Source organism: Eucalyptus grandis, chromosome 6 (genome assembly GCF_016545825.1).
Source record: "Eucalyptus grandis isolate ANBG69807.140 chromosome 6, ASM1654582v1, whole genome shotgun sequence".
NCBI classification, from domain to species: Eukaryota; Viridiplantae; Streptophyta; class Magnoliopsida; order Myrtales; family Myrtaceae; genus Eucalyptus; species Eucalyptus grandis.
In genome coordinates this window covers 49,754,087-49,772,590 of record NC_052617.1, presented here as the reverse complement: position 1 = coordinate 49,772,590, position 18,504 = coordinate 49,754,087, and the positions used below count along the sequence as shown (strand labels likewise).

At 41.6% G+C, this 18,504-nt stretch overlaps 3 protein-coding genes across 5 annotated transcripts; 2 read left to right on the top strand and 1 right to left on the bottom strand.

Annotated features, from left to right (window-relative positions):
- Nucleotides 1-309: 309 nt before the first annotated feature.
- On the top strand, nt 310-5,743 carry LOC104450497 (dehydrodolichyl diphosphate synthase complex subunit NUS1). 3 transcript variants are annotated; one of them, XM_010065074.3, is made up of 8 exons: nt 310-627; nt 1,600-1,651; nt 2,415-2,685; nt 2,793-2,854; nt 3,242-3,437; nt 3,535-3,631; nt 5,118-5,200; nt 5,439-5,743. In XM_010065074.3, exons 2-8 carry the CDS (start codon nt 1,604-1,606, stop codon nt 5,444-5,446), a joined length of 765 nt encoding a protein of 254 aa, XP_010063376.1. In that variant the 5' UTR covers nt 310-627; nt 1,600-1,603; the 3' UTR covers nt 5,447-5,743. The 3 variants fall into 3 exon arrangements, with proteins under 3 accessions (XP_010063376.1, XP_010063377.1, XP_010063375.1); XM_010065075.3 differs by lacking the exon at nt 310-627 and adding an exon at nt 1,122-1,259; XM_010065073.3 differs by lacking the exon at nt 310-627 and adding an exon at nt 1,260-1,429.
- A 1,358-nt stretch (nt 5,744-7,101) lies between these two features.
- LOC104450496 (dehydrodolichyl diphosphate synthase complex subunit nus1) lies at nt 7,102-12,286 on the top strand. The gene is made up of 8 exons (XM_010065072.3): nt 7,102-7,337; nt 7,508-7,559; nt 8,285-8,555; nt 8,664-8,725; nt 9,059-9,254; nt 9,352-9,448; nt 11,631-11,713; nt 11,951-12,286. Exons 2-8 carry the CDS (start codon nt 7,512-7,514, stop codon nt 11,956-11,958), a joined length of 765 nt encoding a protein of 254 aa, XP_010063374.2. The 5' UTR covers nt 7,102-7,337; nt 7,508-7,511; the 3' UTR covers nt 11,959-12,286.
- Nucleotides 12,287-12,318: 32 nt separating this feature from the next.
- Nucleotides 12,319-15,184, bottom strand: LOC104450494 (WAT1-related protein At4g08300). The gene is made up of 7 exons (XM_010065071.3): nt 14,899-15,184; nt 14,730-14,792; nt 14,289-14,405; nt 13,400-13,649; nt 13,071-13,229; nt 12,817-12,968; nt 12,319-12,703 (listed from the first exon to the last, which is right to left on the bottom strand). The coding sequence occupies exons 1-7, from the start codon at nt 15,099-15,101 to the stop codon at nt 12,529-12,531; spliced, it is 1,119 nt and encodes a 372-aa protein (XP_010063373.1). The 5' UTR covers nt 15,102-15,184; the 3' UTR covers nt 12,319-12,528.
- Between the last annotated feature and the right edge of the window lie 3,320 nt (nt 15,185-18,504).

Genomic DNA, 18,504 nt, shown 5'->3' with positions numbered 1-18,504 from the left:
TGATGTTTCAAAATGAAGACGCTCTTTTTCCAATTCATAAAATAGGAGGAAAAATAAAAATTACTATAGCAAGCAAAAGGAATGGCTTGAAACTGGGAATCATACTAACTGAATTGAATTGATCAATTTGGTCTAATTCTTGTGATAATCGGTTTGATTCTTGGATTCATCAATTGAAATTGGGGAATGTGAATTTGGTTCTTGATGGATCATTCACTCAACTCAATTGAATGTGGTTTCATAAATTAAAATTGGTGAATATCGGTCTGATTTCAATGAATTATTCACTTAGATCACCTGGATCGGATCGATTTTCTTTTGTATTAACATTCATACAAACCCTAATAAGATGGATATTCCCTTTCCCTCTCTCGTCCGCAAGCTCTCCGTCGCGCGGCGCCTCTCTCGGTCGTGACTCTCACGGCCTCGCCGCGACACCGCCGTCTCGCTCGACCATCGACGCCTCCCTCTCTCGCTGCTCTACAGTTCGAAGCGCGATCGTCTTCGTGTCCACAACTCTCCCTTCGTTCCATCCTCTTCAGGGTTGAAGGCCCGCTCGGGGACGCGCGGTTTCGCAATCCTCAGCTGCTTCGCGCGCGATTCGCCTCTCCTCAATGCGCGATCGAGGAATCTCTCGTTTCTTCCGCCGACGCACATTCTCGAGCTTCTGCTTCCACATAATGTTTCTTTCTTCTTCTTATTACTGTTCTTCTCTTTTTATTTTTTGCTCTTCGTTGCTGGGGAATCTGCTCGTCTCGGATTGTTTGTTTGTTTTTTTTTCTTTTGATGCCTGCGAATTGGCGTTAGGGAACGACAAGTTGTGGACCTCGTTTGCGCAGGCGAGTGGTTCCTAGGTAGTGGGGACGATGCTTTGGCTGCCACGAGCAACGCTCTGTAAACTGAGGGGTTGATGAAAATCGAGCTAGTTCGCTGATCAGGTGGATGAAAATTGAAATCCGCTTGTCCCAAGGGAAAAACAAAAGAATAAATAAAAATAGAAGGGGCCAGGGCCGGTTCCAGGAATCGAACCCGAACTGGAAATCGGTTCCACCCTCGAAGAAACCGAGACCGATCGCCCTAATAAGTACTATCCTTTTTAGGCCCGCTGCCAATCGCTCTTGAATGGAAGGGGAGGTCCGTTGGTGATATCGGACAATGCAACGTCGTTTTCTGTAATTTCGGTCAAAGTACGATAGCGTGATTTATGGCGATTTCGGACATCACATCACTCTTTTCACTGCGAAAAATGGCGTGTTTAGGTAAAATCCATCCCGTGAATTCTCTGGAGTCGGGAAAAGTCGATCGTCCCCCTGCTCTTGTTCTGCTTCCTCTTTCGCTCGCGCGATTCTAGAGAGAGAGAGAGAGAGAGAGAGAGAACCAGTCTTCCGTTCAGATTAAGCGCAGGCGTTTGAGGAACGGCGGCGAATTGGTTCGTCCCTCTGGTTCTTCCTCTCTGTTCCGAATTCGTATTCGTTGCGTTCGACTCAACATGAGTTGATGTTATCGTTTTTTGTTATCGACGGCCGTTTTCTTTTTGTGCCTGATTTTTATTTATTTATTTTTCGCGTCTCTCATTCTATGCGCATGTGTGGTTTTCAGAAGCATGGGCAGCGCGAGCAAGATGCGGGGACCGAACCGTTGGACCGCTCAAGTGAGTGCTGGCTCCGACTCATGAGTTTCTTCAGTGAATTTGGAAGTAGTGCTGTTCGGATTGACAATTTTGGGGTCATCCCGTATTGCCTTTTCTCGGTATCTTGTCTCGGCAAGTGTTAATGGAGGCCGGTTAATGCTGAACCAGAATATAACGGGGTTCATTGTATTTTCGGTTGGTTTCTTAGGAAGGCAAGCCAAAACAAAGGGCACATGTAATTAATATTGGGATCTGCATGCTCTAAGAGTTATCAACAATGAATTTCGATGGGTAGCGCAATTTTTTCCTTTAACTAAGCACAAAGAAGAGAGTACGTTTTTTTTTGAATGATTAGATTAGCGCTAGGAGATTATACGAAGATGGGTAGGGAGCTGAACTGAAATTTGTAGCGCCAAATTTGGCCTGTTTACTTTTGCAGTAGGTGAGAAGAGATGGTCTTATCTACCTTTTTCGTGATGTGTGTGCTAAAATGCACCAGTTCCACTGTAATGGGATGAGTAGGAGCAGCTGACCAATATGCAATGTCTATTGTCCAATATGCAATGTCTATGTCCTTCCGGAAGTGAAGGACATGAGAAGTTTCTCTTTTTCCAAACGAAGAATAGAAATAATTTGGTCTCCGTGGTGTCAATTGCTTGTTGCTTGGGGAGGACATGTGTGGCCAGAATCTCTATCAGGAGAGTCTCGTTGTAGATTTTGAGGATGATTTAATTGAACTTTGTGTCTAATCCTTGTCACCTAATGTGTTTGGATATCATGGCAGATCGGAAGTTTCAGTCTTCGACTTATTTGGCACTTTATACATTTTATTATCAGCACATGGTTCTTTGTGCTGGGATTAGCTGGTGCAGTTGATAGTTATCTCATCTCAAGTGGACTGTTGAAGAAATATAATGACCTTAATCTGGGGAAGCTCCGGTATTTGGCCATTGTGGTGGATAGTGATGAAGCTCGGCAGACTTCGAAAGTTATTAAACTTCTGCAGTGGCTGTCTGATATTGGCGTGAAACATGTATGCCTATATGATGAAGAAGGTGAAGATGCTGTTTTATTTTCCATTTGATGTGAGTGCGGTACAAAGTTTTTGATACTGTGGAAGTTACTCATGCTGTACCATTGACATCTTTTTGGGAGGGTTTAGGGGTCTTGAAGAAATCTAAGGATGCTATCTTGGAGAAGTTGGGCCATATCAGATTATTTAAGGTACTGATGATGGCATGTATTGTTCAGCTTTGGTACATTGCATTTGGCATTCTGTAGTATACTCAGTAACAGAAACTTATTCACAAATCTTCTGCCATGTAAACTGAACGTTATTTGGTATGTTGGTTTGATTAATGAGGGTGTTGTGGCACTTACGTCGGTTAGGAGCATGAATGAACTGAAGGGTATGTTTAAGACTGCCATATGTTAGTGTTCTGTTGTTTGCTTTCTCTTGACTTCACATATTTTTGGGTAATCCGATATGATAGTAATCAATATTTAAATTATGAGAAATAGGTAACCTTTTATAGTTTATTCCCTTTTAATGATTTATCCAGCATCAAAATTTTAGTCCTACTTGATGATATCAAAGTCTCCTATCTGCAGGAAACTGATGAGATTATACCCCTTGACAAAAAAAACATGACCCTTGAACTTGCTTCACCATCTGATGGGAAGGAAGCTGTGGCAAGAGCTGCTAATTTACTTTTCTCAAAGCATTTGGAACTGAGAAATACCACAGAGGATCAGGGGGAGAATATTTTTACAGAAGCTCATATGACTGAGGCACTCAGAGCTGTTGGTTTGTGTCGCTTCTCAGTTCATTCCAGGTTTAAAAAATTGGGTTTTTCTTTGAACAGGCATCATTTTATGAATGTGCACCATTAATGTATGTGTAGGTTGTAGTGGGCCAGATCCTGACCTCCTATTAGTTTATGGACCTGCAAGATGCCACTTAGGTTTCCCCCCATGGAGGCTCCGATATACAGAGATTGTGTGAGTTCTCATTATTCATTACCTCCATGAACTTGTATTTCTTTTTCGTGATATTCGTGCTGTCTGGAGAAGCTCCGAAATTGGAATTATGGATATATATCTTTTTTTTTTCTTTTTTCTTTTTAAATATTATAAATAAATACATAAATAAAAACAAGCATTTGTGCAGAAAACAATATAACCATTTGGACTGGCTGAAGGGAAGATCAGGGGGCGGAACACCCTTTCTTTTTCCCCACCATGTAAAGAAACCATTTACCATCTATAATCATTGTTGCCTTAGGAAAGCCAAGCTCTAACATTCTCACATATTATAAGCGTGGTGGGGCCTGATATGCCTCTGGGATCAGTGGCTTGGGTTGACCTGATCTACCTCAGGGATGAAGCCGAGCCTACCCATGTGGGTTGAGGTACTGCTAGAGGGAGTGAGTTGAGAATGGAAGAAGGCTTATAGAAGTAGTTGAAAAGAGCTAGGTTAGACTTTGATTCCTGAAAAGTTGTAATGTTAGTGGATTTGCAGGATATGTAGGTACTTATACCTCAGGGAAGATAACTGGGAGAAAATGCTCAATTACCTTGGGGACTCACCAGATTAGTCAACTAATTTTGGCCGGTCCATCATGCCACGCAACCGTTGAATAATAAAAAAAAAAAACCTGGCAACTGTTGTCCCTGCATGACATCCTTAGTTGCATTTTGCAGTCAATCAATGACCGCCCTATGAAATGCGGCCCAACATTGTTTCTTGTGTTAAGTCTGCATCTACTACGCAACAAAAAATCATTTTATTAGCTGGTGAAGCTACGATATTTGTATCTTCTCTTGGAACTTGAAAGAGAATTATTGGAGCCCATAGCTTCTGGAGTGACAAAATTGGCTTCTGCTGGACCTTTGACTGTGCTGTCAGTGTTCTTCTCGTTCGTTTGATTTTCTCTCTAGGGGGTCCCTCTTTTTGCAATAAGGCCCTAACTCATTGACTGCTGATGAAGTTGATACAACACTGTTTCTAATCTTAAATATCAATATGTGCTGATCTTTTGTCACCAAAGTGGGCTAACCTGAATTTAATGCCTGTGACGTGCAATAAGTAGACTTAACCTCAGAACCGATGTCCTTCAGTTGTGTGAGTTTTGTCTGGTTTTAACTTATTTCATGTAATTTTTGACAGTGCTTATTGTGCCTTGCACGTGAAATAACTGTCAAGAGTTGATTGATATTTCTAGTTTTTAAATCTTTTGGAATTGGACACTCTATATCTGCAATATTGTCATATTGATAGGAGTGAATGTTAGGACAGTCTTCATTATGTAGTTTTCTTTTTGCCACATTGAGTTTGGCATGCGGCTCATTTTTTTTTTCTTTCTTTTCATGGGATACATGGGACATAGCGAATGCTCTTACTTTGATTTATTGGTCTGGTATGTGAAGTGTTCCTTTTGCTTGCTCTCTTTTTCCCTCTAAGCTTTATGGTTTTCTCTTTTTGCAGACACATGGGACCCTTGAAATCCATGAAAAATGGTTCATTAATGAAGGCTATTTACAAATTCACATTGGTTCGCCAAAATTATGGTATGGGATGAATATGTTTTCAGACATTTCTTTGAAAATGAAAACTGCCATTGAAGACAGTGTAATCTGCAAAGGAAATTCTAGTGTCCTGTTACCTCCGTTCCGACTGTTTAATGAAATTCATTTCCATTATTCTTTACCACTCAAGATTGCTATCTTGAGACAAGTTTTTGGTTGGAATTTCAAACTACTGTCAATGACCGTTGGCTGACAAATTTTCGGTTGCTTCTTCCAACAGGTAAATGAGACGTCTGCGAGAAGATCAAGATATGGACAACGGGCAATGTATATTTGGGAACAACATCGTTTCACCATTTTCATAGATTGAACGGGTATATTTTGTACAAACACTGAATGTACACTGGAATGTTGGGCAAGAAAATCTAGTCTGATGGTCCTACATCGTTGTCAGCTCGATCAATTTTCTTTGACTGGGAGTGAAAATGGGAAAGTGAGCAAACTCTATAAGCAGGGATATTCTGACTCATATTTTGTAATAATGAGTTGTAAGTGAATTATAAAAATATAAAGGTCTAGCTAAAATGGGTCCAATAAGTTTTAAGCTGAATTTATATGGGTTGAAAATTGGTCAGATTATCTGACTCATTTTCGATTCATTTTCAATATTAAGTGGTCCAAGTGGGTATAACCTGAAAGTCTAAAACACAAAGCTTCCTCAAGTGCTCATTTGCCTCTGCTGCTCGCCTCCTCTGCTTGCCATCAAGCCGCCTCTGTTGTGGCCTCTGAGTCGCCTTCGCCGGTCGCCTTCGCTGGTCGCCTCTGCGGTGAGCTGCAGAAGCCACCTCCGTTGTTGCCTCCGTGGCTTGCCTATGAATCACCTTCGTCGGTCGCCTTCCGCGCTGCCTCCGTGGCTTGCCTCCGAGCAGCCTCTGCCACTTCCCCGAAGGTCGATGAGCTTGAGCCTCGACCTTTGAAAATCCAGCTCCTGGGAGTTGATTTTTGCCTTAGCAGCGCAGTCGAGGCTAACTTTACGAGCGTGTGTGATTGACCCTCATCCATCATCCCGTTGTCGTTGTCATCTCCTTGAATTTAGTTAGTTCACGGTTCTTTCGGAGTCTTGTTGATCCAATGTCGAGCTCCGGTGCGATTCTGGGCCTTCCAGCTCTTGCATACGAACCCTAGTACTCTCTCCCCGCGTGTCATTCACTCTCCGAAGCTTAGGTAATTTCTCGAGGCAATCCATCAGTTTCTTGTTCTGTAGACTTTTGTGCTGTTTTGCACCAAATGTGGGGTTTGATTTTTTGTGTTTTACTTGATTCGATGTGCATAACTGAGACCTTTTTTTGATTGGTTTCCTATTTTATTGCCGAACGCCTACGGTGTTAAAGTTTTGTAATTATTGGTGTCTTGCTTTTCTCATAGCAGAGCAAGTAAATCCTACCGAACGAGAAATTATGTTGAAGTTTGAACCTTTTGCTGCCTGAATTTTCTTGATGTAGCTCTAGCCTCTAAGAGAGGACAAGTAAAGTGGTTGCTCAAGATTCGGAGATGTTCAATGTTTCAATGAAAATGGAGATACGGCAAACCGCATCTTTTGATCAATTTATAGGTTTTTTTTGTCCACATTTTTCATTTTATTTACTATTTTTTAATTGTTTAATTTGCTTTTTTATTTTTATTTGAAGTTTTTATCCAATTAACATAGAGTTTAAAGTAGATGTTGGGTTTCTAAAATATTAATGAGTGTTAAAATATGGGTTAGGTGGGGTATTAATTTGGTTGGGTCGGACATGAGTCACTATATTTATATTATATAAATATGGATCAAAATTAATTAAAATTAATGAATAAATTATTTTTGATATTAATCAAATTATTTTTGACGGTGTAAGCGTGATTTGATTTAATGTATTTCGGAAATCACATCACTTTTTTCGCTGCGGAAAATTGGCGTCTTCAGGTAAAACCCGGGAATTGTAGCCGTGGAATCTCCGGAGTTGGGCAAAGTTGACCGCCCCCGCTCTTGTTCTGCGAAAGAGTTGACCGTCCCCCCGCTCTTGCTCTGCTTTCTCTTTCGCTCGCGAGATTCTAGAGAGAGAGAGAGAGAGAGAGAGAGAGAGAGAACCAGTCTTCCGTTCAGACTTAGCGCAGGCGTTCGAGGAACGACGGCGAATTGGTTCGTCGCTCCTGTTCTTCCTCTCTCATTCCGAATTCATATCCGTTGCTTTCGACTCAACATGAGTTGATGTTATCGTCTTTTGTTCTCTACGGCCGTTTTCTTTTGTGCCTGATTTTTTTTTTTTTTTTTTTTTTGTTGCTCATTCTATGCGCATGTGTGGTTTTCAGAAGCATGGGCAGCGGGAGCAAGATGCGGGGACCGAATCGTTGGACCGCTCAAGTGAGTTTCTTCAGTGAATTTGGAAGTAGTGCTGTTCGGATCGACAATTTTGGGGTCACCATGTATTGCCTTTCTCGGTATCTTGTCTCGGCAAGTGTTAATGGAGGCTGGTTAATGCTGAACCAGAATATAACGGGGTTCATTGTATTTTCGGTCCGTTTCTTAGGAAGGCAAGCCGAAACAAAGGGCACATGTAATTAATATTGGGATCTGCATGCTCTAAGACTTATCAACAATGAATGTCGACGGTTGGCACGATCTTTTCCTTTAACTAAGCACAAAATGAAGAGTGCGTTTTCCTTTGAAAAGTGGAGTAGCACTAGGAAATCATACGAAGATGGGTAGGGAGCTGAATAGAAATTTGTAGCGTCAAATTTGGCTCATTTACTTTTGCAGTCGGTGGGAAGAGATGGTCTTATTGCCCTTTTTCAGGATGCGCGTGCTAAATCATGCCAGTTGCACTGTAATGGAGATGAGTAGGAGCAGCTGACCAATATGCAATGTCCATGTCCTTCTGGAAGCGAAGGACATGAGAAGTATCTTTTTTACCAAATGAAGAATAGAAATAATATGGTCTCCGTGGTGTCAATCATCCTGCTTGTTGCTGGGGAGGACATGTGTGGCTAGAATCTCTGTCGGGATAGTCTCATTGTAGATTTTAAGCGTGATTTGATTAATCTTTGTGTCTAATTCTTGTCACCTAATGTGTTTGGATATCATGGCAGGTCGGAAGTTTCAGTCTTCGATTTATTTGGCACTTTATACATTTTATTATCAGCGCATGTTTCTTCGTGCTGGGATTAGCTGGTGCAGTCGATAGTTATCTCATCTCAAGTGGACTTTTGAAGAAATATAATGACCTTAATCTGGGGAAGCTCCAGTATCTAGCCATTGTGTTGGATAGTGATGAAGCTCGGCAAACTTCACATGTTATTAAACTTCTGCAGTGGCTGTCTGATGTTGGCGTGAAACATGTATGCCTGTATGATGAAGAAGGTGAAGAGGCTGTTTTATTTTCCATTTGATGTAAGTGCTGTACAAAAGTTTGTGATACTGTGGAAGTTACTCATGCTGTACCATTGACATCCTTTTGGGAGGGTTTAGGGGTCTTGAAGAAATCTAAGGATGCTATCTTGGAGAAGTTGAGCCATATCAGATTATTTAAGGTACTGAATATGGCATGTTCAACTTTGATACACTGCATTTGGTATTCTGCAATATGCTCGGTAATAGAGACTCATTCACATATATGTCACTATGTAAACTGAACGTTATTGATATATTGGTTCGATTCATGAGGGTGTTTAAGACTGCCAAACGCTAGTGTTCTGCTGTTTGCTTTCTTTTGACTTTACATATTTTTGGGTAATTCAAAATGATAGTAATCATTCTTTAAATTATGAAATGTAGGTAACCTTTTATAGTTATTACCTTTTTATGATTTATCCAGCATGAAAATTTTAGTTCTTCTTAAAGATATCAGACTCTCCTATCTGCAGGAAACTGATGAGATGTTACCCCTTGACAAAAAAAACATGACCCTTGAACTTGCTTCACCATCTGATGGGAAGGAAGCCATGGAAAAAGCTGCTAATTTACTTTTCACAAAGCATTTGGAACTGAGAAATACCACAGAGGATCAGGGGGATAATATTTTTACAGAAGCTCATATGACTGAGGCACTCAGAGCTGTTGGTTTGTGTTGTTGCTCAGTTCATTCCAGGTTTAAAAGTTTGAGTTTTTTCTTTAATGGGCATCTTTTTATAAACGTGCACCATTAATGTATATGTAGGTTGTAGTGGGCCAGAACCTGACCTCCTATTAGTTTATGGACCCGCAAGGTGCCACTTAGGTTTCCCCCCATGGAGGCTCCAATATACAGAGATTGTGTGAGTTCTCATATTATTCATTACCTCTATGAACTTGTACTTCTCTTTTGTGATTCATGCTGTCTGGAGAAGCTCTGAAATTTGAATTATGGATATATATCTTTCTTTTGTTTATTTATATACAAGACAAGCATTTGTGCAGAAAATGACGATCTAACCATTTGGGCTGGCCGAAGGGATGATTTTTTTTTTGGGGGGGGGGCGGACATCCTTTCTTTTTCCTCATCTTGTAAAGAAAACCATTTACCATCTATACTCATTGCTGCCTGCTGCCTTGGGAGCCAAACTCTACCATTCTCACATATTGTAAGCGTGGTGGGGCCTGATCTGCCTCAGGGATCAATGGCTTGGGTTGACCTGATCTGCCTTAGGGATCAAGCCAAGCCTACCCATGTGGGTTGAGGTACTGCTAAAGGTAGTGAGTGGAGAATGAAATAGGCTTATAGAATTAGTCGAAAAGAGCTGGGTTAGAATTTGATTCCAGAAAAGTTGTAATGTTAGTGGAATTACAGGATATGTTGGTACTTATACCTCTGGGAAGATAACTGGGAGAGAATGCTCAATTACCTTAGAGATCCACTAGATTAGTCAATTAATTTTGGCCCGTCCCTCTTGCCACGCAACTGTTGAATAAGGGTGCATTTGATAAACATTTTGTTTCTGGGAACAATTTCCATACATAAATGATTTTTTTTTATTTTGTTCCCGGGAACAATTTCTGAACATTTGAAGATGTTTGATAATTGTTCAACATTTTTATTCTCGTGATAGAAATGCGTTTAGTAGGACTCTTAATTTTTTAATACTTTTATTATTTTTCTTTTTTTTTTTTTCCTTTTATCTTCTTCTTCCTTCTTTTTTGTGGCCGGTCGTTGACGACGGTGGTGGCTGGCAACTGGCTAGGTGAGGTCTAGCGAGCTCGCTTGGCCACCAAGAACCTTGGCCTTGTAGATCTAGGTGAGGTTGAGGCCCTGGCCTTGTGAGGCAAGCCTCACCCAGCCAATGGCAAGGCCAACTTTACGCTGCCTGGGCGAGGTCAAGCCTCGCCCAAAATCTGTGAGGCTGAGGCTCACGGTGGCTAGGTGAGCCTCTAGTGAGCTCACTGTATCTTGCCTGGCTGGTTGCTGGCCATTGTTGGTGGCGGTGGTGGCCAATGATCGGTTGGGGAAAAGAAGAAGAGAGAAGACGAAAGAAGAAAATAAAAGAGAAAAGAAAAATAGGTTTGGGCTTGATTCTGGAATTGTTCCCAGGAACAAAAAAGTAACTTTTTTTTACTTCTTGATTCTATTCCAAATTTATTTCCGGGAACAAAAAAATGGATTTTTATTCTCGAGAACAAAAAATTTACCAAATGAATTTCTATTCCAAATCTATTTTTGGGAACAAAGGAATAGAATCAGTTACTATTTAGCCTGTTAACAAACAGGCCCTAAAAAAACCCTGGCATGGAATCCCCTGCTGTTGTGGCTGTCCCTGCATGACGTCTTTGCATTTTGCAGTCAATCAATGACTGGCTTATTAAATACAGCCCAACATTGTTTCTTGTGTTAAGGCTGCATCTGCTGCGCAACAAAAAGTCATTTTATTTGCCAGTGAAGCTACGGCATTTGTATCTTCTCTCGGAACTCAAAATAGAATTATTGGAGGCCCATAGCTTCTGAAGTGACAAAAATAACCTTCTGCTGGAATTTTGAATGTGCCGTCAGTGTTCTTTTCGTTTGTTTCTTCCAGGGTGTCCCTCTTTTGGTAATAAGGCCCTAACTCATTGACTGCTGATGAAGTTGATACAGCAATGTTTCTTATCTTAATTATCAATATGTGCCAGTCTTTTGTTACTAAAGGGGCCCTCATGACCCAACGGAAGTTTTATAACCTGAATCTAATGCTGGTGACGTGCAATAATTAGAATTAACCTCAAAACCTATGTTCTTCAGTTGTGTGAGTTTTGTCTGGTTTTCACTTATTTGATGCAAGTTTTGACAGTGCTTATTGTGCCTTGGACGTGAAATAATGTTCGAGGGTTGATCGATTTTTCTAGTTTTTAAATCTTTTGGAATTGGATGCTCTATATCTGCAATATCGTCATATTGGTGGGAATGAATGTTAGGACAGTCTTCATTTTTTTTCTTTCTTTTGCTTGCTCTTTTTTCCCCCTAAACCATATAGTTTTCTCTTATTGCAGACACATGGGACCCTTGAAATCCATGAAACGTGGTTCATTAATGAAGGCTATTTACAGATTCACATTGGTTCGCCAAAATTATGGTATGGGATGAGCATGTTTTCGGACATTTCTTTGAAAATGAAAACTGCCATTGAAGACAGTCTAATCTGCAGTGTGGATTCTAGTGTCCTGTCACCTCTGTTCTGGTCGTTAAATGAAATTCGTTTCCATTATTCTTTACCACTCAAGAGTACTATCCTGAGATAAGTTTTTGGTTGGAATTTCAAGCTACAGTTAATGACCGTTGGCTGACAATTTGTCGGTTGCTTCTTCAACAGGCAAATGAGACGTTGTCTACGAGAAGATCAAGATCTGGACAACGCAAACAGCGATGTATATGTGGGAACAACATTGTTTCACCATATTTATAGATTGAATGGGTATATTTTGTATGAGCACTGAATTTATACTGGAACCTAGGGGAAGAAAATCTAGTCTGATGGTCCTGCATCGTCGTCAGCTCGATCAAAGTCGGAATTGTGATTACGGGGCTTTGACATCTTGGATTTCTTCGAATGGAATCCGAATATTTCTCTGCCATTTACATTTCTGTGTGTATCTGTTACCGACAGGAACACTTGGTGATTGAATAAGTTTTGATCTCTTTTCTTCCACTAGATTCTCTCTCGCTCGAATGAAACATACATCGGTTCCAAAAACTTTATTATTCCACATAAAATCTAGATAACATCCTCTTGAGTTTTTACCGGTTCTACAAGGGACGCTTCAACACAAAAAAGAACGGATTGTGCTGAATTTACAGACGGACATTGTCCATCATGAGACTCGCGATATCAGTAGTATTTTAAGACTCCTGGTGGAGATGATTTTTTCCGGAAATCCTTGGCATGTCGACTTATTTTTGGACTTCACGCCCTCCGTTGCTCGTCCTGACATCAGTGATTGGCAATTCGGAGGTTGGAACTTTCTCATCCGGCATCAAAGCTGTCGTCGACTCAGCTTGACGGTCCTTGCTCTTACCCCACACCACGATGTAAAGGCCGCAGACGATGAAAATTGCCCCAATGATGCTGGACCGAAGGAAACAATACAACATGAGTCACAGATTCAGTAAAAGCAATTTCCATCTGTCTACGCTGAAATTCCAATCCGGGAAATCATAATGAAGCAGGTGTTTTCGTACCTTCCGAGGTGAATCGTCTCGGCTAACACGATGGCACCGAGAGCAGCGGTGATGATCATGCAGAGTGGGCTGAAAGACGTGATGAACACCGGCCCTCGCTCCTTGATCACCACTCCTTGCACGTAATAAGCTATTCCGGAGCAAACCACGCCCTAGAATATTTTCCAAGAACATTAATCGAGCGAAGAAGCTCACAATTAAGACTCTTGACTCTTTTAGGACAAGCAGACGCATCTGAGTTTCATTTTACTCACGGAATAAACAGCAGCCAGCAGCCTGGAGTCCCAGCCGATTCGCCAGACGTTCATGTTGCGCTCCATCACGAGCGTAACTGCCGCACCTTCCACGGATCCCATCAAGCATATAAGTGCTGTCAGGGAGAGCTCTGCTGGGTACTTCTTCAACGTAAATGACTGTACCACAAGATCTCAGTAGACTTAGAAGCTAGCTTTTTCTGAGACTCTCCGATACAGCTTAAGCTTATTGATTACATTTGGTTTGAAGAGTAAAGTCCAGAATAGCTTTGTTTTTCTCGACAAAGCAAATTTGCTAGGATGACCTTGCGTAAATTTTCGAATGTTACCTGCAATATGAAGAAGCCGGACCAACCGCAGCAACTGGCGAGGAGCATGAGCGTGCCGGTGACCCAATGCTGGTTGGTCGACTGATGGGGGCCATCGCCACCTGCGTGGGGGTGGCCCGTTCCACCCGACCGCATGAAGTCGACGATGGGGCCTTTGTACAGCGTCATCACCATCGCTCCGCCAACAGTCACCGCTGTCCCGATCACTTTAGATAGGCTCTGAATCTTCTTCACGTTCACCTTCTCTAACCTTTAAAAAAGAAAATGGCACAGATTACTATATTATTTGCTATAAATGAGATTCCCACGTTTGGATTCGTTGAATTGACCCGTGAGCCACACGCATGAAAATGTTTGTTTCCCATCTTCGAGAGACTACATTGAAATTGCATTCTATAAGTGTCACAAAATGAGCAAGTATTAGACAGCCAAGATTGATTTCAGAACTGATTTGCAAATTATGTACTTGTTTCAATCAAGAATGGTTTCCGGAAGTTAATTCTAGAACACCTTAAAAAGCATCGATCCACACGTGCACACATATAATTTTTCCAATCGACACATTAACGTTGTCATTCGCTACCGCGTGACCAAGTCTTGTAACCCGACACACGTGTTGTTCCTCGGAGCGTTTCATAAAGTTTCAATGCAAGTGATGCAATGATCCACTAGTTATACAGTATTATAGTAGCCAGCCACTAGTTGTCGTGGGTGGAATATTCATCTGTGCTGCAATAAACAACCCAACAGAGAAAGTGATGGACATATACGATTCCCGGTTTTTGGAATGATATGCATCGATACCTACAATATTTATCGGACCCGCCGCGAATAGGCCGGATTTCGTTTTCTCAGCGGTGTTTTCCGTGACCAAGGATGTTGATAATACCTGAAGGCGAGCGCCATGATGAATGTGATGGCAGGGAGGATGTTGACGGTGGCCGATGCGAAAGTTGCTGACGTCGACTTCATCCCCACGTAGTATAAGTTCTGATCCAGCACCGGCCTTGGAACCAAAAAAGGGAGCTAGCTATCAGATCCCGGAAAAGCTTGCTGGATTTCTCCGGCAAGAATCGAAAGCTTTTATGTGATTTCTGTTGATGTGAACCAACATCATGGTGATAAATGCTGATTAATGAAGTTAAAATGCCATCTATCGTATCTCCTCGGACCTCGTCGATCCCAGCATTCATGGATATCGCGAGTTAATTAATGTTTTGCGTGATACTTCAAAACAACTTAGTTTTTTCTTTTCTTTTTTGTCTCCTTCTTTCGTTTTAGGTTTTGAGTGATGTGGGGGCCCGGGGGTGGGGAAAGGGAAGAGCATTACTCGAGGAAACCGAGCGCCATTATCCTCAGGAAGATCGGGAGGGTGAGCTTCGGCCGTATTTTCCTGCCGCCAAAAAGTTAACAGCCGACACAAAGAAAGTCAAGTAAGAACGAGTCACGCACGTTCGAGCAAAGTACAGATCTCAGAGGTACAAAGAGAGAGTAGGGACCTTTCAAGGACAAAGGCGAAAGGGGCGATGAGTAGGGTCGCCACAACGTGGCGATACACGGCGAGGACGTAGTGGTTCATGCCGTGGTTGAGAGAGACGAGGGTGATTATGTACATGCCGGCGTACCCGAACTGCAACGACACCATTGCCAAGTATGGCTTCACCTTCTTCAACCCTGACCAGAATGCCCCACTCTGTCCCATCTCTCTCTCTCTCTCGCTCTCGCTCTAAGCTCTATCTCTCAAGTACTTCCTCTATGAGGGTCTGTATTGTTTTATGCTTTAATTGGAAACACGGGCCTTCTTATAGACAAGTAAAGCGCACAGCAATGAGAGAGAGAGAGAGAGAGAGTAATTTTCTTGCCTACACATTATCCATGCATGTCCAATGGAGCACTCCCTCTCACTCCTTTTCTTTTTTGGCGTTCGATAGCCATTAGCCAAAAAGAAAACAGAAAAAGAGCACTCGTCAAGAACCAGAATGATTAATTTTCGTTAACCATATCCAGTTCTTTTAATTCACATTAACTTTTACGTCACAACTCAAGTTAATCACATTTCAAATATCATTTTTATAACAGTACATATCATGTAAATTAAGTTTCAATGAGATTAGAAGATTTGGTTTTTTAGACACGTTAAAAGATTAGGACGATGACATTTCATTCTCGCACGGAACATCGATCCATCAATGTCAAATCGCACTTACTCTTGCTACTCTCTCTCTCTCTCTCTTTCTCCATCTCTTTCTCTCTCTGGCTGGAGATTCCATTACCCATGAGCTTGAAACGCTCATTTCCCAAGCACATGGAATCTCTTTCGCCTTTAGCGATAGAATCAAAGGACACAAAAGGGGAGTGGGATTCGTGTGGTTCTCTTGACGATCGTGTAAAGAAAGCTCAATGCCTCTACATCTTATCCTATTCATCTCCTAATGAGAACAAACCTCGGTGCTTTCGCACGATGCAAGCAAATTCAAGGGGTCTTGTGGTGCTCGCGGACGAACAGCGGCAGCGGTAGGTGATGGGAATTTCGTGTGGAAGACACTATTTTTGTAAAGACATTGGATGGCGAATTGATATACCGTCTTTGATTGGCGGCATTTAGCCTAGCTCGGTGGATACTTTCCCAGAAAATTTCGCCCCCGATCGAGCTGGAAAAAGCCAAGCTTCGAGCGGCTTTGGGAATCGTCTAGGTCGTTTGTAACGTCATCCGACGCCGCGAAAGCACCGCAGCTTGCGGGGAACATGAGGCAGAGAGTCTAACGTAAGGGAACTTACATGGCAATGCTTGCTCACGATCCATTTCATCAGAAGATGCGACCACCATTAGTGAGAGATTAACATGCTTGCGTGTGGGTAATCTAGACTGCTTGCGTGGCAATCGAAAGAGTCAACTATACTTTACTGCCAAAAAAAAGGAAAAGAAAATCTACACGTTCTCGATAAATCTCACGAATAGTGCATCTGCTTGGCGAGTTACAGCAAACTTAATATTGACGTGGGTAAAGTCCTTTGTAATCAGTCAATCAAACGAGTGGTAGGAGGAAAGGGATAGAGGAAAACACTGGTCTGAATCGGCTGGTGATGGAAATTTCCACATAAATATTAGCATTTATTGCCAAACAAACAACATAGCGCAGTATACAGAACAGAACGATATCACGAATGATTTTTCCCCTTTGTTGGTAGAAACGATCGATATTCCGAAGTTCAACTAAATCATTGTGTTCACTAGTTAGCAATATCTCCTGAGCCAATTAGGCGAGCTAATTTCTTTCTACCGGAATGCAGTTGATCCAATCAAATTTTGGGTAATAATAACCTTCCTATTCATTCAGATAAGACCATGAAAAACTGGTTTAAGAAAAAATTACTTGATCTTCTCGATCCTTTTCAGAGAAGTCATGTTCTCTACAACCACCACTACTAAATCCATCAACTACAGCAAGATCGGCATGTTCCAGCAACAAGTATAAAGAAGGCAGACAACATGCAAATTCTGGCAGCCCTCTCATCGGAAATGAATAATTCCTTGTCACCCTTCTTTTTTTCCAAAGCTTAAAAGCTGGCTCTCCGTTCTCACGTTGAGTTACGCTACCAATGCATTTCGTCGAAATCTAGTCGGTCTCAAGGCATATCTCTCTCTCTCTCTCTCTCTCTGGCTCTCCGTTCTCACGTTGAGTTAGGCTACCAATACATTTCGTCGAAATCTAGTCGGTCTCAAAGCATATTCTCTCTCTCTCTCTCTCTCTCTCTCTCTATGTACCGGCCAAGTCAGTTTCAAGCATTTCCATCGACTCAACATGGAATAAACATCAACTCAGATTTGCCAGCTCCCCAAACAAAGAAAATCTAATTCTTGCCCGCCATTCACGATATTGCCGCAACCATCTTTGAAATCATTCGGATATAATTGAGCCATGACTCCTTGAAATCAATATATCTTCGGCATTAATAACATTTGGATAAATCATTAATCAAGTTAAGATTTGAACTCTCGATATCCCGAACCGAGTGATTCCTCTTTAAATATTTGGACGGATGGTTAGTGGCTTTCATCTTTTATTTTCCCTGTGAGTATAGTAGAATCACTTTCCTTTTTTTAAGGATAGTTTAAATTATGACGGAGGAATCTCGAAGTCCTTATTAAATAATTGATTATTAGAAGATTTTTCAACACATGGGAGGACGAAGGCCACGAATCGTTGTGGGTGCTTTTCGAATTAGGATTCCAATATGAGAAATTATAGCTGGGTTGGCGGATTCCCATTTCCAATATATTGCAGACTTTATGGCAACCACCTGAGACAAGTTATGCCATTTTTTAAGATAAAAAAATAACGCTATGAATACTAGGCACCCAGGCAAGCTTTTAAAAGATTTTTTCCTCTCTTTCCTTTTCCTTCCTTTTGATGGATTGTGCTGTACACGGCAAGTATATGTGGTCAATAAATTAACAACCTCTTGAAAAAAGAGAGGAGGAAAATTAGCTTGTAGAATTCAATAATCATATATTAGTCGTTGCCTGTCATTCAAAGAACGTGTGCATAAACACATGATTAGTTGACTTGCATCAATTGGAGTTTCGAGAGTTATGTTGGACAAAAATGCCTATTCAAGAGGAGAGGCAAGCTTGACACTATCGGAGTCACGGAGGTGAACACTTGAAGTGATACTTCATCACATGATTAATGACGACCTTAGATCGCTACATCAACTTCTTCCAAAACTAATTATAGCAACTGATTGCTATACGAGTGGTCTCTTCCAGTTCTACCAATTAAGCGAAGTGGATTTCCACGTCAAATCAAAGGTTGACATAGATTACATCATACAACAAAATGAATAGGACGATAGAGAAAAGTTGATAAAACTCATCGGCTGCAAATTTTTTGCGCAAATCTGGAGGGCGCGAAGAGGCCGTCGAGCAGTTCCAATTCGTGCATGGTTGGGGGGGAAAGAATTAGAACCCTATTCCTCCACCCCCCACCACGATCGACGGTGCTTGCTGAGGAGGATCCACGTGACCGATTTCAATGAGTGTTTTTTTCAAGGCGCATGAACTTTCTTCTGTGCCCTTTTGTTTATTTTATCGTTCACGAAGG